This window comes from Fusarium phalaenopsidis (assembly GCF_050370095.1).
Source record: "Fusarium phalaenopsidis strain FUZ10S chromosome Unknown contig_32274, whole genome shotgun sequence".
Taxonomy (NCBI): domain Eukaryota; kingdom Fungi; phylum Ascomycota; class Sordariomycetes; order Hypocreales; family Nectriaceae; genus Fusarium; species Fusarium phalaenopsidis.
In genome coordinates, this window is record NW_028145419.1 from 141,400 (window position 1) to 164,472 (window position 23,073).

Consider the following 23,073-nt stretch of genomic DNA (forward strand, 5'->3'; position numbering starts at 1 on the left):
TCCCGAGTCCGCGTCACGGAAACATGGCGTACCAGGTCCATGGTCCAGGAACTTGTGGCGGGCAGATGAGGTTTCTTGCGCTCCAATGCCAGTATCCCTGGTGCAGCGCCATTGCGGCTAATGTGAGATGCGATTCAGCCGGATGTCATGGAAATGCTGACACCAAACCCATTGAATAATTTACCGTAGGTGCCACCAAGTAGCGTACAGAAGCACAAGCGCAAAAGCAACAGACCTTCACAATATGAAACCGGGCTCGGTTGCTTTACAGACTCTCTGGTACGCTCAATCTCCGCAGAAACTCCGCATCCATGCCATTACGGCTCTTGGATCCATCGCTTGCACTCGTAGTTGGAGGGCGTCACCTGCCCCTAGTGTCAGTCCCCAACTGAGCGCCCCAGCCAGCCTCGACGACTCGGAACCTTAATTGGTCCTGGAGTTATCGGAGTTAGTGGTACAGTTTCTAAGTCATACTAAGATTGACCAAGCAAGAGTTAGCTGGCGATGTGTTCTCGTTCTTCCACCAGGGCGGGACAGACCAAGACTCGTTCGTTGGATAAGATCACTGTACTTTAGAGTGAAGACTGTGCTCTCCCAAATAATAATTGAATGTATGTCAAGCCAAATGTCCTTTCACCTAAGAAGCTTTGCCAATCTACATATACTATTAAGGCTTGTCCTCTTAACTCTCCGCTCATGAATGCGCTCGGCTCACCAAGAGGGGCGTTAACGGTTTAACAAGGACGGCATTCAATAGCACACGCTCTCAAGTAGGCCCAAAAAGCTTATATAATTCTACACAAATATATTTAATTCTTCCCAGACTCAATGTGAACCCATTTCCTCACATTTCTTAGTCTCATAATCCTCGGTTTTGACTTTAGGGCAATTCCTTAGCTAACGGTCAGTATATTTTTACGGTACGTACTGGCCTAACCATCAGACTACCGCCAATCAGAGGCTAACATTTGTCTGGGACTAACGTCAGCTCTGCAGTTACCGTCAGAAAACGGTAAGAAAGCGCTGTCATTGGTCAATCTTATTTAGCTCCCGCCAGGTGGCGCTCAAAGTGGAGCCTGAGCGCTCTTTTGGACCCACTCATCGAATACGCGTATGGAGGCCTTGCTCCTTCATTGCGGCGAGAGAGGTCCAGCACTGCAGGTGAGTCTTGAGCCAGTATTGGAAAGATTCCCGAATCGAATAAAGACAGAGAAAACCTATGGGAGGCTGAATCATGCACAAGCCCCTCTGACAAAGGCCTAGAAATGGATGAGTCGCTCCCGCAAAGACCTCTTCCGTGAGACACCCTTTGCCCCCTGCACCTCAACCACCATTTTGACAGGACACTACTCAATAAATCCGGGCTGTGAGATTAAATGGAGTACACGCTTAGCATTTCTGCTGTCTATGTAGCGCAAGTGCATTTATATGCAGCCGCTCATTTCTCAATCGTGCAGGATTCCACAGCCAGCTGTCCTCCCAAAGTTTTGGTCGCGAAGTTAAACACACCAAAACGATAGCCAATCCAGCCATCACCCGCATTGACGAGCGTAAAAACAGGACCAAAGTGCTCAAAGGTGGAGCCTTTGACACTGTACTCGAATGTCGCCTCTCTGGGATCTTTCTCATATCCGTCAGCGCATGCAGCTGCGACGTTGACGTGAATCCGCAACCACAATCGTTGCTGCGTCAATGGTGCCTCTGCCTTGACAGAACCCTTTGAAGTAACCCCCCAGTCGCCGGCAACTGGTCGGCCGTCTAACCAATTGGCCAACTTCCCGACAGGTCCAAGTGTCAGATCGTCAACGTACACCAACTTCGCCTTGTCGCCGTCCCTATGAATGCCGATATAAGCACTGTGATCGCGAAAGATTGACACACCAGCCCTGTCTCCATCCTTGAGCTGGGACCAGTTTACACAAAAGGTAGCCGTGCTGCTTGGTCCCAGGGTTCGGTGGGTGAGGATGTTGGGCGCCAGATAGAGGCAGTCGGTCACTGCGGCGGTTTCGAGGACTAACTGATTGTCTTGAATGCACCACTTGGTGTTGTCAGGGCTTTGATTCCACTCCCAGCAATGTTCCAGCTCGCCGGTGAAGGAATGCTCTCTCCAGCATGTCTTAGGCTTCTCGGCACGGCAGTGCTCAACAGCAGGGGGGTATTCCACCCGCCATTGTCCACACTCGTCAGGATAATCAGCCACGACGCTTGGCCAGCCTTCGCTGTCGAACTCGACAGGCGCTAACACGGGGATGCGACCAGCGGGGAAAGCATCAATAAAAGCGATATAGTACCACTTGCCGTCCGTCGTCTCTACCAGACCGCCTTGATGCGGTGGTCCAGCGCCTGGAACTGGAGCACGAATGCTTCCCACAACGTTGCGGCACTCATAGGGCCCGAGGGGTCCGTTCTCAGACTTGAGCACATATTGTCCAGCCCAAGGCTTTGTCAGCCAGATGTAGTATTTGCCCTTGATGTTGTACATTCGGGCACCTTCGAGAAAATGCTCGGACTCATGCACGAGCTGGATTCATCCAAGTTAACTTCCGCGTCTTCAGGACATCCAAGGTTGGTACCTACTTGAGTCGAAACTTGTGTGAGACCGTCAGCAGACAGCCTGGCAACGTGAATTGTCTTTGTCCCATAGGCCATGTAAAAAGACTCATCCTCATCAATAAGCACACCGCAGTCATAGTAGTAGTGCTCAATGGGAGGATGCGCATTCCATGGGCCCTCGGGGTTCTTGGCTGTGTATACAAAGGTCTCATTGGTCCCCTGAATGGCGCCGTACCAGTAAAACAAGCCGTTACTCTTTCGATATTTGAGAGTAGATGCCCAGACGCCTTTGATGTAACCGAGAGCATTCTTGCCATCGAGGCGGAACTTGGGGCTAAACGCAGCCAGGTCTGGGACCGAGTGGCCGATGTATTCCCAGTCTACAAGATTGTATGACCGAAGAAGTGGTGCACCAGGTGAAAAGTGAAAAGACGACGCGCTCATGTAGTAGACGTCGTCGACGCGGATGACTTCCATATCTGGCAAATCTTCCCAGAGAATGGGGTTGACACAGGTGGGGGACGTCTCATTGGCCATGATTGGAGAAGAAACTGTGCGTAAGGGGTCCGGACTGGGGCTGAATGGGTAAAACTGCGAGTGTAGAATCTCGACCTCTGAATAACGAACGGCGTGACGGGTTTTGTGCCTGCATCGAACCGAGTGCTGGGCGTGCACCTCCGCCGAATCGCTGCAACCGTTTAGGCTAATGCCGATTTTCCGTATTGAATACGTTTAATTCGGTCGACGCCAACCCCGAAGCCCCATGGGGTCATGATGCAGATCCACGTACTACTTGAACAAGCTCGCCACTGTCAAAGCACACGACTCTAACGTGATAGAGTCATGTGGAGGGTGTTGTTGGGATTTAGGCTCGAGCTAGAAGTCGGTTGATGGCATGGATACCATGCTCCCGTTATGAAGTGTTAGTAAATGGTTCGGGGTATCAGAGAACGAGACTGGATCTCGTTACCTCGGTTATGAACATGTTGGAGGCGCTAGGAAGACTTTAAAATGCACAGTTTATCTTCTATAAAAGCATCCAGCTGCCTCTTGGCCCTGTATTTCCCCATTGTCTCATCAGAGGTTCCAATTTCATCAACTGACCATTTCGACAACGATACTGAGCAAGCGCATTTCCCTCAATTCAAGATGGCACCCAAGCTTACTTCTACATCTGAAAATGTGGGAGGAACGACCCACTATACCGACTTGAGCAGTGTTCTGCCGCAACGAACACAGCCATGGTGGAAGACACCACACCTGGTCAAGCTCAACCTTTTGCTTTCGGTGCCAATGATGACGGGATATCTCATCGGATTCGACTCAAGCATGATGAATGGGTTGCAATCTGTTCCAGTTTGGATCTCAGGTGAGTTCAAATCGTGGTGCTGTCGATCGAAGCTGACATTCGCAGACTTTGACAATCCTACCGGGGCCCGCCTCGGTGTCCTCAACACCATGCAGATCATTGGCGCCGTTGTATGCTTGCCAATCGTTCCATACGTCGCTGATCGCTTTGGCCGCCGGCTTCCTGTGTTTGTCGGCTCGTTGCTTGCCATTTTGGGGACAACTCTACAGACAGCCGCCACCAACCTCGACCTTTTCCTGGCCGGTCGCTTTTTCGTGGGCTTTGGCACTGGAATGGTGGGAGTTGCCGCCAACCCGCTCATGGCAGAGCTGTCTTATCCTACGCATCGACCTTTTATCACTTCGTTTGCTTCTACGACCTGGGTATGCCACATTCCCCTTGAAGAGTGAATGACACTAACAGCCATTGCTAGTTCCTTGGAGCAATTGTTGCAGCTTGGAGTACTTACGGCACTTTTAAAATGAGCAACAGCTGGAGCTGGAAGATTCCCTCTCTGCTGCAGTGCATTCCCTCGCTTTACCAAGGCTGCTTCATCTACTTGGTGCCTGAATCGCCCCGATGGCTGGTGAGCCACGGCAAGCTTGAAGAGGCGAGAAAGGTTCTAAACCGCTACCATGCTGGTGAGAATACGGATGCGGACGTTTCGCCACTTGTGCGATATGAAATGGCCGAGATTGAAGCGGCTATTGAGCTTGAGAAGCTTCAGAACACAAAGTCATACCTCGACTTTTTCTCAACCAGTAAGCGCCAGAGTTTACTTTATGCAACTCGCATGCTAACAAAAGCATCAGAGGGAAACCGCTGGCGTCTCGCCATTGCCATTATTCTTGGTCTTTCTGCTCAGTGGTCCGGTAACGGTCTCGTCTCCTTCTACCTGGTCATCGTCCTTAGAAGCATCGGCATTGAGGATCCCGAGCGCCAGAACCTAATCAATGGCGGTCTCACCATCTTTTGCTATGGTATCGCTATCATCGGCGCTACAGGTATCCTCCGCTTTGGACGCAGGACTATTCTGCTGGCAGGCTTCGCTGGCATGGCATCTGCCTACTTGATCTGGACTGTTCTCTCATCCATCAACCAGCAGCGCAACTTTGAGGATGGGAGTCTGGGCATCGGCGTTGTCGCCATGATTTTTGTCTTTCAGCTCTTCTACAACCTCAGCATCGGCCCAGTCCTGCCCACATATATCCTCGAGATCATGCCTTACACGCTTCGTGCCAAGGGCTATACCATTGAACAGATCTTCACCTATGGAGCTGGTCTCTTCAACGGCTTCGCCAACCCTGTTGCCATGGAAGCTCTCGAGTGGAAGTATTACATTGTTTGGATCGTCATGCTCTGCGTCTGGCTGGTTCTCGTTTATTTCTTGTTCCCTGAGACTGCTGGTCGGACCCTTGAGGAAGTCAGTCAGATTTTCGATGGAGACCAAGTCAACGTTACTGCTACTGCTCACATGAACGCCAAATCGGGTCCGACCGAGGATGTCATCGAGACTGTTTAATAATGTCGGCTATCTCGACTTGTGGACTGTGACTGAATTCGTGTGATTGCTGAAGGATGCTGAGCGTCTTCGGGGTTAGCACTTAGGAGGGATAAGCTGGGATGTAGTTCAATTCTACAGATAGTTTTAGCACTTGCATTCCCATATGCATGTGAAGGCAGACAGATGAGATGATCACTAGAGAACTTTATTTCGACGACTTGGATCCATACTCGATGCTACATGGCAGTGTGTTTTATTGTGCAATGATAAATAAGACCGTTATCAGCTCAGCTGGAGCGCCAAGTACATGTCTGCTTCAAAATGTAAGGCTCGCCATGGTTTTAGAGTTTGGAGAAGCTGGTCTCGGCTTGAATTGTACCGAGTTTAGTGGGTCCTTGATCCAACAAGTCATGAATACGATTAATCGTATCAAGATGCGAGAGTGGACTGTGCCTGGGACGACTCCTCGCGACCGCTTGTGCTTGGCAAAGTCAGCAGGCATGGTTCCCATCGTCCCATTCTCGGACGCTTTGTAAGCTTCTTTGATGACAGAGATTTTTAAAATTTTCTGTGAATCGAGTAAAGGAGCCTCGTGCTAACTCAAAAAGTGCAGTCTTTATGAGCATTATGACCTCGAACAACCCTTCTCCTATATACAAAGATGAATGAAAACCTTTTAGTAAAAGTCTCAAGATGTAAAGGTCTTGTGGTCAAGCTGAACCACCGACTTTGCCACAAGCTCTGCGGACGATCTGCCGACGCTGAATTCGTACTCCCCAGCCTCAACAACCCACCCATGAGTCTCCTCATCCCAGAAGGCAAAGTCACGCGCCTCAACAATAATGTCGACCATGGTGGATGATTCTGGCTCCAAAGTCACCTTCCTTAGGCCAGCGAGAACTTTGATAGGGTCGCTGGGAGATGGGTTCTTGCTGCCAACGTAAATCTGTACCGCCGTCGCGCCCTTGACAGCCCCAGTGTTCCGTACCCTGAGTTGAACTGCGAATACATCTTTCGATTGATTACTCACAGTAAACTCATCAAAGTCAAAGGTCGTGTAAGATAAGCCGAAGCCAAACGGAAAGTTGACTGCATCAGCTGGCAGCCGATCAAAGTGTCGATAGCCCACGAACACGCCCTCCTCGTACTTGACCTCCAAGCCGTGAGTGCTGTGGTTGGCCCCGGGAAAGTTGCCGTACGCAGGACAGTCGTGGAGTCTCTTCGGGAACGTACACGTCAGATTGCCCTCGGGGTTTTGCACACCTGTCAGCACGTCGACGATGGAGTTTCCGGCTTCTTGCCCCGGGAACCACGTCTGAAGGAGGCCTTGGACTTGGTGCAACCAGGGAAAAGCCACTGCGACGCCGGTGCTGTTCACGACGATTGTTTTCGAGCATACAGCTGCTATAGCGGAGACAAGGCGGTCTTGGCTGCCATCCTTTGGCAGATGGAAGCTTGCTTGGTCTTGGCCCTCTGTCTCCCATGCCGGATCGTTTCCGGTAAAGATGATGGAGTAGTCGCTTGATTTGGCAAGGTCAATAGCTTCAGACAAGATATCGGAGTCATGCTCCGTTGGGGACATGTAGCCTAATCGCACTCCAACCTGGCCTTCCAGAAAGCCAAGGTCCTTGTCTCCGTCGGGGACAGGCGGTGAAGCATGAACTCGAATTGTGTACTCCTTGCCCGCTTCCATGGGGACGCAGACTTTGGGGACAGTGACCCCTCCAAACAGGAAGCCCATTGCGTCTGGACAATTGGCCTTTTGCTCCAGTATAAGCTCGTCGTTGATAAACAATTGAGATGGACCCAGGCTAGATAAAGTGAGGTAGTAGCTGGCGGACTCGGGCGGGTGGAATGTGCCGATGAGATCTATCTCGACGTTTTGGAGAATGTGTCCATCCAAGAGCGACATCTCAGACTTGTCATAGCCGTGAATTGTCTTGGTGGGTGTCGAGTTGCCAGGTTCATAGATGTGGTAAGTGAAGCCCGGGTTCCCCTCGAGATCGAGAATGTGGTCGACGAGAAGAGGGAGTTGACGGAACGTATGTGCACCTAGACATGTCAAAACAAGAACTATTAACGAAGCACGATGCCATACCTTTAGAGTAAACAAACTCCACATCTTGGCCCTTGAAGGCCTCGTGGAAGGCGTCCCACGGAGCGACCCTATAATGCGGCTTGACTGACGCGCTCCCGCCGCCGTGAGCGAGGCACTCCTTCGCGTAGCCAAGTAGAGCGATCCTCTTGCCCTGCACCTCTTCTTTAGTCAGAGGTAAGCAATTTTTCTTGTTCTTGAGAAGCACGATGCCTTTGGCGCCGGCCTCACGGATAAGAGCCGAGTGTTGGGGGTTGACTATGGCGTGTTCCTCTGGATCACTCCAGATCGGGTTTTCGAAGGCATTCAGTCGCTGAAGGAAGGTAAGCACATTGCGAGCTCTGTCGGTGATTGTTTCTTCTGTCAGTTTGCCCTGATTAACAGCTTCAATCACCACTTCTGGTTTTCTCCAACGCGCGGGCCCCGGCATCTCAAGATCCACGCCAGCGTTGATGGACTCGGCCGTAGAATTAACGCAGCCCCAGTCACTCATGACCAAGCCATCAGTCCAGCCCCAATCACCGCGGAGAACTTTCTTCAGCAAGTACTCGTTGGAATCGGCGTGGTGGCCGTTGACCTTGTTGTATGCCGTCATGATAGCCCATGGGTTGGCGTTCTTGACGATGAGCTCGAATGGCTTGAGGTATATCTCGCGAAGGGGCCGTTCAGCGACGACGGCGTTGACGTTGAGGCGCTGCGTTTCTTGCTCATTCACGGTAAAGTGCTTGACAGTGGCGGACACACCAGTGGATTGCAGACCAATGATGTTGGCGATGCCCATCTGACCGGTGAGGAAGGGATCCTCGGAGAAGCTCTCAAAGTTGCGACCGCCAAGGGGGTGTCGATGAATGCAAACTGTCGGAGCTAGCAGGCAACGAGCCCCCTTCGTTAGTGTTTCCTCGCCGAGGGCTACGCCAATGCGACGAGCAACATCGACGTCAAATGTCGAGGCCACACTGCAAGCAGCGGGAAAGCAGGCTGCACTCTTGCCATCCTTGATTTTGCTGCCCCGGGCACCGTTTGGACCATCGGTTGTCTGTGGAGAATCAGGCAGGAGGACTTGGATATTCGAGGAGACTTTCAAGTACCTTGACACATGGGATTCCTTTGTCAGTAATTGGTACAGTCAACCATACATCACCACCGGCTAGTAATGAAATCTGGTTCCCGTGTTAGTCCTGGGCTGAAAGGCACCATAACTGGCAAGAGGTCAACCTTTTCTTCAAGAGACAGGTTGGCCAAGGTGGCATCGATATCAACAGATGCCATGTTGATGGCTAATAGTTGCAGACGAGGTTGAAAGCGAGCTAGAATTGACGGAACACGTGAATTAGATGTCCTTCAATGAAATAATGTCGACTCATATTTACAAACGTGAACCATGCCTCTTGCGGCTCGCTCTCCATTCCCCCGAGACCCCGATTTAGCCTGGACCAGCCCAGCCAATAAACAGGACTCGCCTTTGGAGGACCCACAGTTCGTACTGAATATGCTGAGTCGATATAGCAGAGTATTCTGTTAGGTGAAGATTATGATCTTTAATTTATATATATTAGAAAATAACATATACTTGAATGCGCTAATTATTTTTAAGATTTTTCACCTTGAGTTTGTTCATTATAGAAGTTAAAACCCGCTTTTTGGCAGTTTTTGCGCAAACACCAAGTTTCGTGCAAAAACTTCACTGCAATTTTAACCCGCACCGACCGACGCTTGCCAAGCCCGACTCCCATGCCGGTCCTTGGTCGTACATAGCGCGGGAGCCATGCACTTCCTCTTGCAAATACGTATTTATCGTACCGAATCTAAGCGACCTTGAGCGTAGCTTTCGTGGTCCCCATCTCGATTTGTCTCTTGACTCATGGTTTTTCCTCCTCCCTGCCCTATCAGTATTGCCCATGAAAACCTTCTATCGAAACGTTAGCATTTCAAATATGATTTGAGAATGCATAAGACTGCATAAATCGCGGCTGTTTTTACCTAGACGAGCACACCTATCGTTGATCTTTTATCTTGACACACCATTTTGGATGATGGGGATGTATGAAGACTAGCAGAACTCAATGAATAATAGGACAGTGGATGGCAAGTAATGAGACCATTTAAGAGGTGATCTTATCAGGTCCATGTTTCATTATTGAACGAAACTTAGCGCGGTGATCAGTCACAAAATCCCTGTCTAGCTCCACTGCCCAGCCCAGCAAGGCGATCTCTTCCAGCAACCCTATAGCAGACTCTCAAAGCCCTTGGGCAAAGGCCGTTCTTCAATCCAGGCTTTGATCCCATCAGCAAAAAGTTCTGGAAACTGCAAATCCCATGCATGAGTAGCGCCCTTGACCACGTAAGCGCAGCTCTTTTTGCCATCGTTGAGTCCTTGTCGTTGAAGCTCGAGAGCCAATTCTTTTGTGCCCTCAAGGTTGTCACCTTGATCGCCTCCAGCCACCAGGATCCGCTTATCTTGCGCAGCAACTCTCTTAACAGCATCCTGTTGCCAATCGGCGAGTTCACCATAAGCGTCGTTTACCAAGTTCCAGTCGTTGTTGGCAACAATCTCCTTTGACAACTCTCCATGACTCTTGAGGCCGGCTTTCCACACCATAAACGCGTAGAGTCCCGTGGAGTGCACAAACGAGAGGCCATAGTGTAGCAAGCTCGGTCGCTTTGCCGCCCAGACTTGCCAAGGCAAAAAGGGTGCCGATCCGGTAACAAAGGCAGACTTGACAAGGGTTGGATGACGGTGGATGAGTTCCATGGTGACAAAGCCGCCTAGCGATAGGCCGACGACGTGGGCTTTTCCGCCGTGCGCATGATTCTTGATGAGGTTTGCGACACTGTCCGCAGCCAAGCCTAGTGAAAATGGACCGACATTTCGTGACTGGGAATGCTTGGGGAGGTCGGGAACTATGACATGATAGTCTTTCAGATGAGGCACGACGTGTTCCCACTCGAGGCTGCAAGAAAAGAGGCCATGGAGGAGGACGACAGTAATTGGTGAAGATTCATTGTATGAACGGAAAAAGAGTTCTTGGCTGGGCACTTGATCTTCCGACATGTTTGCTGAGTGTGTCTTTAGAAGTGGTCAAGTCAAATGCCGCGTCAGCAGGGAAATGAAAGGCTGGTGGTCAATGTGCGACGCCTCTTCGGTGTTTGAATTAATCCGGAACAGGCAGCAGCGTGATCCTGTGAGAGTCAGGTGATGATGGAATGTGTAACTATCTAGATTCAGACTTGAAAACAATATGCTCTCAGGAACTGCCTCAAGTTTTTTCAAGCAGACTATCAAGAGTTCGAGTGTGCAATGATCGACAAGATATGGTGACATCTCAAAGACCAATCAGTACCCACATCTCTACAAACGACAGCATGTTCCTTGGCAGCCATCATGTCAACCAGGTTTCTGTATCGTTCAAGTGAAGACTGTCCATCTCATCTTGGGTGACATCCACCATTTAAACCAAAATTCATCCCTTCTTCAGACCACGAGACCACCCCCGGCCTGTCAGAGCGGCCCCTGTTTCAGGAGAACCCCTGCAAGCTGACAGCCCACCATCTCGACAAGCATAGAAATGCCTCCAATCAGATCCCTTCCCTGCGACAGCGCTCACCACAGACCACGCTCAATATCATCACAAACAGGCGACATTGGGCTCACTATCCACCCATTCCACGCTCTGATAGCTCTTGAAATCTCGTCGAGTGCGCCACGGAGTAATTAATCAGGGTCCCAAGATCGAGAACCTCTGGAACTATGAAGGGCTGGCCCCCCTCACCGGAATCGTGAGGTTCTCTCAGCATATTGCAACGTCCACGCCACTTCTGAGCCCATTTGTGAGTCCCTGAGCGAGGCTCTGGTTGCTGGAATACTTCCGTGGTAAGATACAGGTATGAGCCCCATGGGATCCAGGCTGATGATCCCGACATTTCGGGCCGCTAACCGAGGAAAGCGGGAATATGAGCGAGATACGATGGGGAATCCGAAACCCGCTCAAGTGGTTCACAGATTAGAGTGAGGCTATATAAGTTCTATGCTTCGCCTCCAGATGGCATCTATTCCTCATCATCACATCACGGATCTCACCTTCATTTGGACCACAAGCCTGGCGCTTTCGTTCCTTACCTTCTTTCTTTTACCTACCCTTTACATTCCTTTCTAACACTTCCAACCCTTTACACTCCTTCAAAATGTACCGCGCTATCTCGCTCGCTACGGCGTTGATCGCCAGTGTTCGCGCGCAGCAGGCCTGCACCTCGACTCAAGAGACTCACCCACCCCTGACCTGGTCCAAGTGTACCGAGAACGGCTGCACCGAGGTTTCCGGCTCGGTCGTCGTCGACGCCAATTGGCGATGGACTCACACCGTTGAGGGTAGCACCAACTGTTACACCGGTAACAAGTGGGATACCTCCATCTGCCCCGACGGCAAGACTTGCGCAGAGAAGTGCTGCGTTGACGGCGCCGACTATGCTTCCACCTATGGTGTGACTACCAGTGGTGACCAGCTTAGCCTGAGCTTCGTGACAAAAGGCGCTTATGCCACCAATGTGGGCAGCCGCCTGTATCTCATGGAGGACGATGAGACCTACCAGATGTTCTCTCTGCTCGGCAACGAGTTCACCTTTGACGTCGACGTCTCTCAGATCAGCTGTGGTGTCAACGGTGCCCTGTACTTTGTCTCCATGGACGAGGACGGTGGCAAGGCCAAGAGCGACGGCAACAAGGCTGGCGCCAAGTACGGCACTGGTTACTGTGATGCTCAGTGTGCCCGCGATGTCAAGTTCATCAACGGCGAGGCCAACGTCGAGAACTGGACCCCCTCCGAGACCGACCCCAACTCCGGAACCGGCAACCTCGGTGCTTGCTGCCCTGAGATGGATATCTGGGAGGCCAACGACATCTCTACTGCCTACACTCCTCACCCTTGCAAGACCCTCACCTACCACACATGCGAGGGCGACAACTGCGGCGGAACTTACTCCAAGACCCGCTACGCCGGCACCTGTGACCCCGATGGTTGTGACTTCAACCCCTTCCGCCAGGGCAACGAGACATTCTACGGACCCGGCTCTGAGTTTACTGTCGATACCACCAAGAAGGTTACTGTTGTCACTCAGTTCATCAAGGGAAGCAGCGGTGGTCTCTCCGAGATCAAGCGCTTCTACGTCCAGAACGGCAAGGTCATTGGCAACCCCGAGTCCAAGGTCGCCAACAACGCCGGCAACTCTGTCACTGAGGAGTTCTGCTCTGCCCAGAAGAAGGCCTTTGGCGATGATGATGACTTTGTTGCCAAGGGTGGCTTCTCCCAGATGAGCGATGCTCTTGCTGCCCCCATGGTCCTGACCATGAGTCTGTGGGACGACGTGAGTTTTCATAGAGATACACTGTCTGATGCAAGGTGATGCTAACTATTCAACAGCACAAGGCTAACCTTCTCTGGCTCGACTCTACCTACCCCGTTGATGCTACTGGTGCTGGTGCCAAGCGCGGAACCTGCTCTACTGACTCTGGTGTCCCCAAGGAGGTCGAAGCCGAGGCTCCCAACTCCAAGGTCAGCTTCTCCAACATCAAGTTCGGTCCCATCGGCACCACCTTCGAGGGTGGCAAGGAAGCCAGTTCCGGTTCCGGTTCCACCTCCCCCAGCAAGGCCGCCAGCGCTTCTCCCGTTGCCTCCAAGTCCGCTTCCGCCGGTGCCCAGACTAGTGTTGCCGCCAGCAAGCCCCAGACCACCGTTGTCCAGTCGATCAAGCCCTCTTCCGTCGCCGCTCAGTCGCCTTCTTCCGCCGCCGCCGAGGTCTCCAAGGCTTCCTCTTCCCAGGCCGCTGCTGTTCCCTCCAACAAGCCCGCCACTACTGAGGTGAACACCCCCGTTGCAACTGAAGATGAGGAGGAGGAGTGCGAGGCTGACCCTGAGGACGCGCAGCCCACTAGTGCCAAGCCTGCCACCACCGCCGGCTCCGGATCCCAGCCTTCGGCCAAGCCCTCCGCTGCTCAGCCCTCTGCTCAGCCCTCCAGCGGTTCCGATTCTTCCTCTGCTGCCGGTGCCTACCAGCGATGCGGTGGCCAGGGCTGGACTGGCGCCACCACCTGCGTCTCTGGCTACACCTGCAAGGAGCAGAACCCCTGGTACTCCCAGTGCGTCGCCTCTGCCTAAGGCACGACCTTTTTCACTCTTCTAGCCTCTTTCTTCCGGGACCACAAAGTCTCCTCGTGGATTCGAGTAGATATCAGTCTTCTTTTGTCATGGAATACGCCGTGATGATCCCTGTACAATAGTTATGTCTAGCCTAATCCACGATTTGGTGAATCGTTTGATGTTACTTGACGCCCATTCGGGCTTCCTATTTCTTCGTTTTGCCGATGTGAATGATCTGTACAGGATTGCCTCACAAAATGGAGCAATCCGGCTATATAGTAGGTTCCATGTAAGCTACCTCCACGATATTAACCTTGGGAAGTTGTATTACTCACTGTTCGTATAACTGGGTGTTTGTTTGCAGCAGATCCATTCATAGACATTAAGCCGACATTCCTCAAGCCGCGTTCCTGAGTATTGTTAGTGGCCACCCAGTTCCATAGTGTAGGTTGCAAGACACTCACAACAACGGAATAGAACCCAACAATCACATCACCCTCAGGTTCAATGACTGTCCAGACGGAGCCGCCCCTCAGATAATTCTGGGGGAACGTAACCTTTCTTCCAAAGTTGGTTTTGAGCTGTTTGGCACATGGTCAGTTACCAATTAGCCCAGGGGAGTGGCACACTTACAGTCATGCCCTCGACTCGGTCCTTGCCGCCTTGCACCTCGATCGATGTGATGAGTTCCCCAGCTGGTCCGTCGATAGAGAAGAGCTGTTCATTATCCCGAACATTTGTAGGTCTCCTCTCTCTTCCAGATTCTGCAAAAGGATCTCTTCCTCCAAAATACTTGTTCTTTGAGGAGTCCGTGTAGATGAACTGCAGAGCAGAAATCACATCGATGTAAAAAGTCCACCTGATTTGCACGAGCTGGGCCAAGTCTTGTCCGTAAGCTCCACCAAAGAACACAGTAGAGTACGGCAAAGGAATGTGCCGGTAATCAGTCTTGGGAAAGTCGTCATCACTTCCATTGAGATAAAGGTGATCTGGTGGAATGTCATCCCATAAGTGTGTCTCCTGGGGTGGAATCTTGTTGGTAGAGATAATAGGGATGCTGAGGGCCACCAGCTTGAAGGCCTGAATGCGACAAGTAATTAGTTAGCGTTGCCGTACGGAAAATGTGATCTTGGGTAGGGTATACAGACATCAAACTCTCCTTTCAGTGCGGCCAACCTAGACATCGTACTCAATCGCATTTTGGGAAGCCCTTGTTCTGCGCCTCTCCAAGGAGAACGAGTGTCGTCTTCCATAAGCGCGGAAATGGCTTGAACACCCATTTCGCTAAACGCCAAAAACAAGCCGCGAATTTCGAGGCCAGATGGAATACCAAGAGGGAATTCTCGGCTAGGCTCCGAGTACCCAATTTGTACATCTTCTCCGTTCTGACGTTGAAATCGAATCCCAGAAACAAACTCGCCAAGGCTAAGCTGGACGAAGCTGATGAAGACTTCCTTAACATCTTGGGGGATGTCGATAACTCGAGTTCGAAGAGACCTAGTGCCTTGCCTGAACTCGTCCTCAGGTCTCGCAAGACCTCGACTTGCAACTTGCCAGTCCAGGTGATCATGCTTCCCCACTGGTTCAAAGTAGCTTTGCAAGGGATCTCCATGGCAAATTGGTGCTAACTGGTCCAATAGATCTCGCAATTTCAGAGACAGATCCCAGACACGCTTTCGGCTGAGTAGTTTGCGATGATGTCTGATACCCCTCAAAGCTTGGTGCATACTTGCCCAAGATTTGGGCTTTGACTTCCAGACCTCAAACACATGGTGAAAATCATTCCCCTCGAGGAATCGTGACGCCCAAAACGATTCTGTCAACGGGCACGCTGCGAATGGACGCGAGGCAAGCTTCACGCATAGCACGTAACGAGATGGCACGAACTCTAGAATTGCCGCAATGAGCTCGGGTGGTAATGAGTTGAAGGGATCAACCCCTGAGGCCTGGCAAGAGACCTCGATTGCGCTGGTCTTATCAATCGGGTGCTCGGGTATCGCAGATCTCGCCAGCTCCAGTATTGCAGAAAGGTTGAAAGGATCTTGACGCATAGGGTCCATTGTGTTGGCTCCCCTGAAGTACCGTGGGAGCAGCATAGGCAGACCATCGTCCTCTTTGATAACTATCGCTCCACCATAGGTGTGTCCCCAGTCAAGGATGCCACGGTCCCTAAGCGGGAAAGAGAGGCACGCCTGCAGAAGCTCGTTAAGATTAGGTTGAAAAAGGTGCGTGAGGATACCCCAACAACTCGCATGAAACCCAAAGCCCCAGAATCCCGGCTCTTGGGCATTTGGGTTGGGGCCTATGAACTTGTTAAAAGACCTGGTGGCTAAATCTATCGTGATCAAGTCTGTCGGTTGGATGTCGTCATCGTCAGATCGACGCTTGGAGTCCCTAGGAGCTTTTGCTCCATCATTATTGATAGTACCGACACCAGATAGCCTGGCTTGATTCCAATTTTCCTTATCGGTGTAGACTGGCTCCCGTCAGTAGAGATCATCGATCAGGCAGTTGAACACCAACCCGCTCGGAACTTGCTGTTCCAGAGAGATGAATTGTTAGAAGGGATATTCAAGCCACACAGGGCGCAATGTGCGATGGACATGGGATTTTCGCGGCTGCAGAAAGGGCTATGGATGATTTTAGAGTGAGCAAGGGAGTTGTAAGGATGACAAGTCACTCATGGACTGATGCCTGGAGGTTATTCGCCAGTCACGTGCTACCCCGCCTGAGGCTGTGAACGCCATCGGAGGCCTCACGAGACTCCATGATAAGGGAAGTTTAGGTGGACAGATGCGTGAAATAGAGATTCCGGCCTTTAGAGGCTAAAAGCCAGAAAAAAAAGACGGGCTCGAGTAAATCATCGGCTTGTCCAGCCTGAGAGTGTCACATTTTAGTGTCTGAGATGGGTGTTGGGGGTTCCCTTCATACCAATATTGTATTGGATGTTGCTTCTTTGGTTGACTAAAGTCTATTTCTACCTCATATCTTCTTCGGGGAGTACAGTTAGTCTTGTTGGGCGTCGCCTCTGCCTGATAATTGACTCGTGGCATTTCAAGAGAACTGTTGAAGCTATCTGGATGACCGAGATCTATCCATGTAAAACGCCGAGGAAGATGAATCCAAGACTACAAATAATCGTAAAACCGTCTTATAGCATTAGACGTCTTTGCTATCCTTTCTTTTTGGAACGGTGAAACGAGTCAAAACCCAAAACGCTTCTCCTTTCCACATATACTGCCTACACGATCTGACGGCCGTCAAAGCTCGATACGATCCCTTTAACCCGTGGTCTAGGTATGACCGGATTATTAATGTAACACAATCTTCAGGCCGACCACTTCTGTACGAAGCAAGTCAAGACAGAGGCTGTTCCCTTCGCATCCACTCTTCCACGAGAACCCTGCCCGGGTGGCCTTCGGAAACCTGTCAAGCCCGCAACTACCGAAACAAATAACGATCGACACAAGATGCGTCACTATATCAACCCCGGTCATACCTGGGACGGTTATTGCCAACCATAAACTCTAATTCACTAGGCTTGGTTTATACTTTCTGGCCTTGCCAGCGAAGGATTCTTTTCCTGGAGTCCTTGGCTTTGGACACGGGGTTCTGGTGCTGTCCTGTCGTTGCCCTAAGCCCTGTCGTGCACAAGAGTCGGTGAACTCAACATCCGAAGGGAAACGACCAATACGATCCAGTGGCAGGATTACGAGGGCGGCGGAACTATGGCAGTAATATGCCAATTAAGTTTTGCTTAAGACTCTACTCTAGCACCCACCATACTCTCGAAATAATAGCCTCGCTGTACGCTTCCCCAATGTAAGGCAAGTTGCACATGTGTCTATTCCCATATCTCCCCCCCCCCCCCCCAAAAAAAATGAGATCAAAGGCGGATTTTTTCACGAACAGTGGGCAGTACCACCCCCAACATCAATACATCTGTTTCCCTGTCTCTTGAAGGGAAGGTCCTGAGTGGGTTCGTCACGTTGGCATATGTCTGGTGAGTGTGAAGAGTAGAAAAGGGAACCTACGTTGGTACAAGGAAGTGCTGTTCTAGCATTTCAATCTTCGACGCAGGTGACATAGTCTCTAGTGCTAGCGGGCAAGTTGCAGTTCTGCGTGGCATTAGCAATTGTCAGCGTGTGAGGATGAGTGATACGTACCCACCAGCCCAGGACTGCGGAGAGGAAGAAAAGAAGGGCAGAGGTCTGGAGCTTCATTTCATTATTGATTTTTGTGGTAGTAAAAATTATGCTCATGAGGGGGATAAGAAGTTGCTCCTCTAAAATCGACCACGGCGAGGGCTATATAGTAGAAGACCTCTACTGAGGTCAAGCTTGTCCACATAAGCTAAAATGTGTTCAAGTCCTTTCATTACCTGCCAGAGCAACTCGGGGACCTTAGATAACCGCAGCCAAAGGTCATTTTCTCGTGATTAACCAAGTAAACCTAGGTACGAGCATTATTTCGCGGAGCTCCGTCGAGCCACACCGCCTGCCATGGCGATTGCAGAAGGTCGCCAGTTAAAGAGCGTTAATATGCCAAGAGCCTGGACGCTTGGCTAATGGAAAGATAGACCCCCTGTAGAAGGTAGCTTCATTTCAATCACGATAAAGTTTGCCATGTCCCACAACAAAGGGATCTGTGGTGTAGCCAAGGGTTTGGCATGACCGGTGCTAGGCCGATTAGTCTCTAGGAGACACGCCCCCGACTTCCCACGGTCCACTTGGCACTCACAACTTTGGGCTGGACTATCTAGCTTATGGCACTGCCAGAAGTGATCGGCTTGGTGGCCTCGATAACCATAATAACGGCGATGATACATACTCGGCTGCCTATTCTGATACTCCCGGCACACACTTACCAAATTTCGATTTTCGTGAATTGGGCACGAGAATAGCGCCGATCCATAGCTTCCCAAACAAAGCAAGGTCCTACCATGATGAGGTGATCACGCTCCCGGCGAAGAACAAAAGGGCATCTGGCGCCCCTCAGGATAACTATCTTATCTTGTCGCTGGGTTTGTGCCGGCACTAACCCAACAAACGATTTGGTTGACTCTGTTGCCGGAGACCCTCGAACAAGGCATAGCCGACGTCCTGTACAACATGAATAGAGTCTCTTCCGCTTAGTGAAGGGAAATTTTTCGCAAGACAATTCATGGCTCAGTTTCTCCCATGCATCCACCATCTCCTCCAAGTGGACTGCTCGTGTCTCGCTGTGGTTGATCGGGCCTTCTCGGCCTTCAATACCCACGTCATAACCACCTCGTAATACCTCTAGGCGCTTCCCACCCCATGAAGTAGCGTTTTTAGCGTTCATGTACAGAGTCCAAAAGAATTTCTGCCTATAAGGGACGGATTGAAGTTTTAAGACGTTGGGACTGCGCCTCTCAGAAGCTCCATGCCAAAAAAGCGAAATCTTTCCAGCCTCGGCTAATAACATCACCCAAGTTGCTTCGGTCTGGCGAGAAGATGTCTCCCACAGATTCAACGTTTCCGAAGTGGTAGCCAAAGGTTTGGAGAACAGTCTGCTGTTGTGTTCGGTGTGAGTTGAAGAACTGAAAGACCTGGTCGTGCCGCCCTCCTCCAGCAGAGCCGGCTTCATCAACTAAGTCCATCATTGGTGTTGAACTGACTGGTATTCTCCAGTCAGGTGCCCAAGAAGGAAGACTGTGGCTTTCATCCCTTCCTTCTACCCCACACAACGCATCCAAGCCGATAGAGTTGATCAGATAGATGGCTGCATTCGTAAAGACCGTCTCAGTAGAGTCTGTGTAGTCGATGTTCAGATTCTTGTGCAAGTCCTTGGGGCCCATCGAAAAGAGGGCAAATATTCTGTCTCGAGGGTCTTTGTATCTACAATCACGGGTGTTGCAAAGAAGCCTAAAGAAATCTTGAATAGAAGGATCTTGTGTGCTGCGATAGCTGTTGACAGACATAACAAGAGGTATCTTTAGGGGCGAGTTTTGGGGATTCCATTTTGCAAGCCGCCGGAAACAGGCCCATGGAACGCGCTTGTGACCGCAGATCACCTCTGCAGATGCAGACATGAATATTTCTTGAAGGACCCATAGCCTAGAGAACCAAGGTCGCGAAATCAGTTTCCCTAAAGCTAGTTGGGAGTGTGAAGGTAAGAAGGACGTTTCATCGTCGTTGATGAATTCGTGGCTTTTGAGGTATTCCATAGCGATACCACTATCTTCTGTCGACTCACCCAGGTACACGATCACTTTGCTTGCCTGTCGGTAGATACACGGCATGATTGCAACTTGGTGACCACGCTCGGCAATGCTAGGCTGATCGATGCAGACGGCGTCTATCCATGTGACTCTTTGGCGATCTTTGTACCGCAGGCTCTTGATGGCTTCAAGGCAGTTTTGAGTAACCGAAATGTGTCCATCTTGCCCACAATAGATCTGACTTGGCCTTTCCTCTGTCCCCCATGTGTATGACAAGGCTTCATATGACGGTGTATGAGAAAGGCGAGTGTGAACAAGGTTGCATTTCACGGCTTCTGGTGGTCTTCCGGGCTCGATTATGAGCATGCGTATCTCATCCGGATGTTTTAGAGGAGTATAGTGATAGGTTGTAGGAGCATGTTGTAGATTTTGAGGTTGCGTGCCCTCGGCTTCAGACGTTGGGCACGTGGGATTCAAGATGAACCTTAAATCCATCTTACGTTGGTTGGCTGTTCAGACTCTGCCAGGAGCTTGCAGTTGAACTTGTGCATACACTATCCGACCAACCATGCCAAGGCGGGAGTCGTGGCTTTTGAAGCGGAGTGTGAGCTGGCGCGCTTCAGTGTGACCTCTGGTTGCGAACGGCCGAGCGGCTAGTACATCCGGCAACGCGGTTAACTGTGTCTGAGTCTCTGATAATCCGTATCTTTCAATGCGCGACTGAGAGTCTTGATTCGCTGAGATCAACAAGGAATAAGACTATACAAGCGGGTGGATGAGGTGATTGTTGCGTTAGGCAGCGATGTTTTAGGCCGAAATGCTATTAAGCAGCAAGGCTGAGGGACATAAGTAGGGAACACCTAATGGAACATCTTACTTAGCAGCGAAAAAGTATCGCTTTTGCTCATTGGGGGAGAGGACCAGGTGATTCACCAATTGAAGGCTTTCCGGCCTAATAAAAGAGTCAGATCGGTAACGTGGCCTTGCATCAATAATTAAAACCCACAGATAGGAAATCTCTAATATTTCGAACGAACCACGATAGATGTTCTCAGCTTCGAACCTGTTACACAGCCTGTGCGCCGATTCTGCAAAATTCATCCTCCCCCATTATCTGGTCTAATCCAAAATTTTGTCGTGCAGGTCCAGAGGTCGAACCTCCTCGTTTCTAGAATCTAGCTCATATGATATCCTGGGCTACTCATCAGAATCCCCCTCAGCCCGTCTAACCTCTGATGACTCACATGTTGCCCTTCGCGAGTGTTTATGGCTCCCGCTCTGGCTCTTCAACAGAACCGGCCGCCGATTTTGGCTCACACGTCGATTATACCGCATGTTCGAGTCCTCACCCGATGAGAGTCCGAGTGCTTTGTTGACTCTTGGGAAACATCGAAGGAACGGCCGTAGTGAGGGAATGCAGGCGCAGAGGACAAGTGCGCTGACCTCAACCTCTGACCAAAGAAGCGAGGAAACAATTGCACCTTGTAGCTTGTTAGTGGCGGATAGTCAGCGTGATTAAGGCGGCTACTTACGTGTGACATCGGTATTTAGCACGGAAATGTAGGTAACTCTGACGATCGATATGACACAGACGCTACTCTCATCAGTTTCGTCTCATGTATGGGTGTTTGGTGGACTTACAACAGGCCGAGTGAAAGCATCAACACTACACCCATCTTTTTCGGCCTAGATAGCTGCATTCTCCAAACCATCGGAATAGGCTGAGCAAAGAGGACGATGTCTGTAACGAGTTTGATACCGAACTGCTAATATCAGAATCTGTACCGCGAAGCTCTCCTCGGTCTTGATCTTACAGAAGTATAGTAGAAGCTTCTCAAGTCTAGGCAATGACCCCTTTTAGCGGGCGTCCATGCTTTATCAACTGGGTTGCACCCAAAAATGACAACCAGGGACTCTTCAAGGCCTTGGGCGACTAGTAAAACAAGCAATACCTGGTTGAGGCGTCGATAGATGGTGCCAGGGAGTAACCTCAAGTAGAGGACCGCAAATGACATCTTGACGGTAACAAAACCCCAAATATATGCGAGCGAGATGACGATTCGGAGCTGTAAAGAGGTGAGTCAGTATTCGTAGAAATTTATCATGCCATGAAGTCTCTTGCCTTGAGAAACGTACGGAGGTGGTCTTCCGACACCGTGTCGACATAGGACCCCAATCCGACTTTGGTCACTGGTATTACTATCAGCTCGGGTATGCTTCAATTTGAACTGATGAACTCACTGGCTATTACTGTGCTCAAGAAGACCACCATCAGGCACTAGAAGGATGAGCGAGTATTCAAGGTATCAAGAACAAGTGTCGTACCCAGCTAAGAAGGACGAGTGCTTTCACCACGTTAGACTCCATGACGGGCAGAAACGGGAACTGGGGTCCTTACCATCGTCCCAGTCAAGGCTCCGTAGCAGAACGCTACGCACAAAGAATCGGATCGTGACGAATATTGTAACCAGCGCCAGAAGCATCGAGCTCACCCCTATCAGCGTTGCAACCTCACTGGACATGTTTTCGTCGAACGAACGGCTCTCGGCTGAATTGGTGCGCGACCACGCGCAAGGGAGCCTCGGGCGCGATGAGGATCAAGATCAGCAGGGACGAAGGAGTATCTGGCATCAACACTCCCTCAACTGGTCCAATTCTTGAATCCATACATGCAGAGAGGTCAGCTGGCAACAATGAAAAGGGAAAATTGTCTCCAGAACGCGTGGAACATGCGGGGAACTCCCGATTATCCCGGGGGAGAGCAGACAGGGTCTGCCCTAAAGTCTGACATTGCAAGCCTTTGGCTTCGTTGATCGTTGCCTCTGCTGCATTTAGCGGCAACCATCTCCAAGTCAGATGAGCCAGACATTGTATAGAACATGTGATGCTCACCGTAGAGAGCCACGTGGAAACCATGTGTGGCGCGAAGGTTAGTCTGCAGCTTTTCGTCAGTGGCGCTTGCAATGACTCGTTCCATCTTGCCGGGGAATGGGCGAAAGGGGCATTTTGGGGATGGTGATTCCAAATTTGATAGGGGCGCTTCTACATAGTATGTCAGATACTTCGCTTCATGCTTGGTGTGTAGGGTTAGGATGCTTCTGCTCAAACCTCCCCCAACCTTGACATGAAGGGGTTCCAGATGGGAGACTACCAAGTTATGGGTACTCGGATAGCTGGCAAGCATCAAATAATCACACGCGGTCAAAATACGGACGCCATCGATATCATCTTATCCTGTGTGCGGAACAGAATGAACGC

General features: G+C 50.7%; 6 protein-coding genes across 6 annotated transcripts; 2 read left to right on the plus strand and 4 right to left on the minus strand.

Annotated features, from left to right (window-relative positions):
* Positions 1-1,438: 1,438 nt before the first annotated feature.
* Positions 1,439-3,090, minus strand: LRP88_00156 (glycoside hydrolase family 43 protein; the record flags this gene model as incomplete). Its single annotated transcript, XM_083236873.1, has 2 exons — positions 1,439-2,521; positions 2,578-3,090. 2 exons carry the CDS (start codon positions 3,088-3,090, stop codon positions 1,439-1,441), a joined length of 1,596 nt encoding a protein of 531 aa, XP_083107242.1.
* Positions 3,091-3,702: 612 nt separating this feature from the next.
* On the plus strand, positions 3,703-5,423 carry LRP88_00157 (uncharacterized protein; the record flags this gene model as incomplete). The annotated part of the gene is made up of 3 exons (XM_083236874.1): positions 3,703-4,284; positions 4,335-4,662; positions 4,714-5,423. The coding sequence occupies 3 exons, from the start codon at positions 3,703-3,705 to the stop codon at positions 5,421-5,423; spliced, it is 1,620 nt and encodes a 539-aa protein (XP_083107243.1).
* Positions 5,424-6,093: 670 nt separating this feature from the next.
* Positions 6,094-8,554, minus strand: LRP88_00158 (beta-glucosidase; the record flags this gene model as incomplete). Its single annotated transcript, XM_083236875.1, has 2 exons — positions 6,094-7,457; positions 7,732-8,554. 2 exons carry the CDS (start codon positions 8,552-8,554, stop codon positions 6,094-6,096), a joined length of 2,187 nt encoding a protein of 728 aa, XP_083107244.1.
* A 1,170-nt stretch (positions 8,555-9,724) lies between these two features.
* Positions 9,725-10,552, minus strand: LRP88_00159 (alpha/beta hydrolase; the record flags this gene model as incomplete). The annotated part of the gene is made up of 1 exon (XM_083236876.1): positions 9,725-10,552. One exon carries the CDS (start codon positions 10,550-10,552, stop codon positions 9,725-9,727), a length of 828 nt encoding a protein of 275 aa, XP_083107245.1.
* A 1,130-nt stretch (positions 10,553-11,682) lies between these two features.
* Positions 11,683-13,649, plus strand: LRP88_00160 (uncharacterized protein; the record flags this gene model as incomplete). The annotated part of the gene is made up of 2 exons (XM_083236877.1): positions 11,683-12,858; positions 12,915-13,649. 2 exons carry the CDS (start codon positions 11,683-11,685, stop codon positions 13,647-13,649), a joined length of 1,911 nt encoding a protein of 636 aa, XP_083107246.1.
* A 379-nt stretch (positions 13,650-14,028) lies between these two features.
* LRP88_00161 (uncharacterized protein) lies at positions 14,029-15,243 on the minus strand (the record flags this gene model as incomplete). Its single annotated transcript, XM_083236878.1, has 5 exons — positions 14,029-14,041; positions 14,112-14,212; positions 14,265-14,711; positions 15,005-15,128; positions 15,182-15,243. 5 exons carry the CDS (start codon positions 15,241-15,243, stop codon positions 14,029-14,031), a joined length of 747 nt encoding a protein of 248 aa, XP_083107247.1.
* Between the last annotated feature and the right edge of the window lie 7,830 nt (positions 15,244-23,073).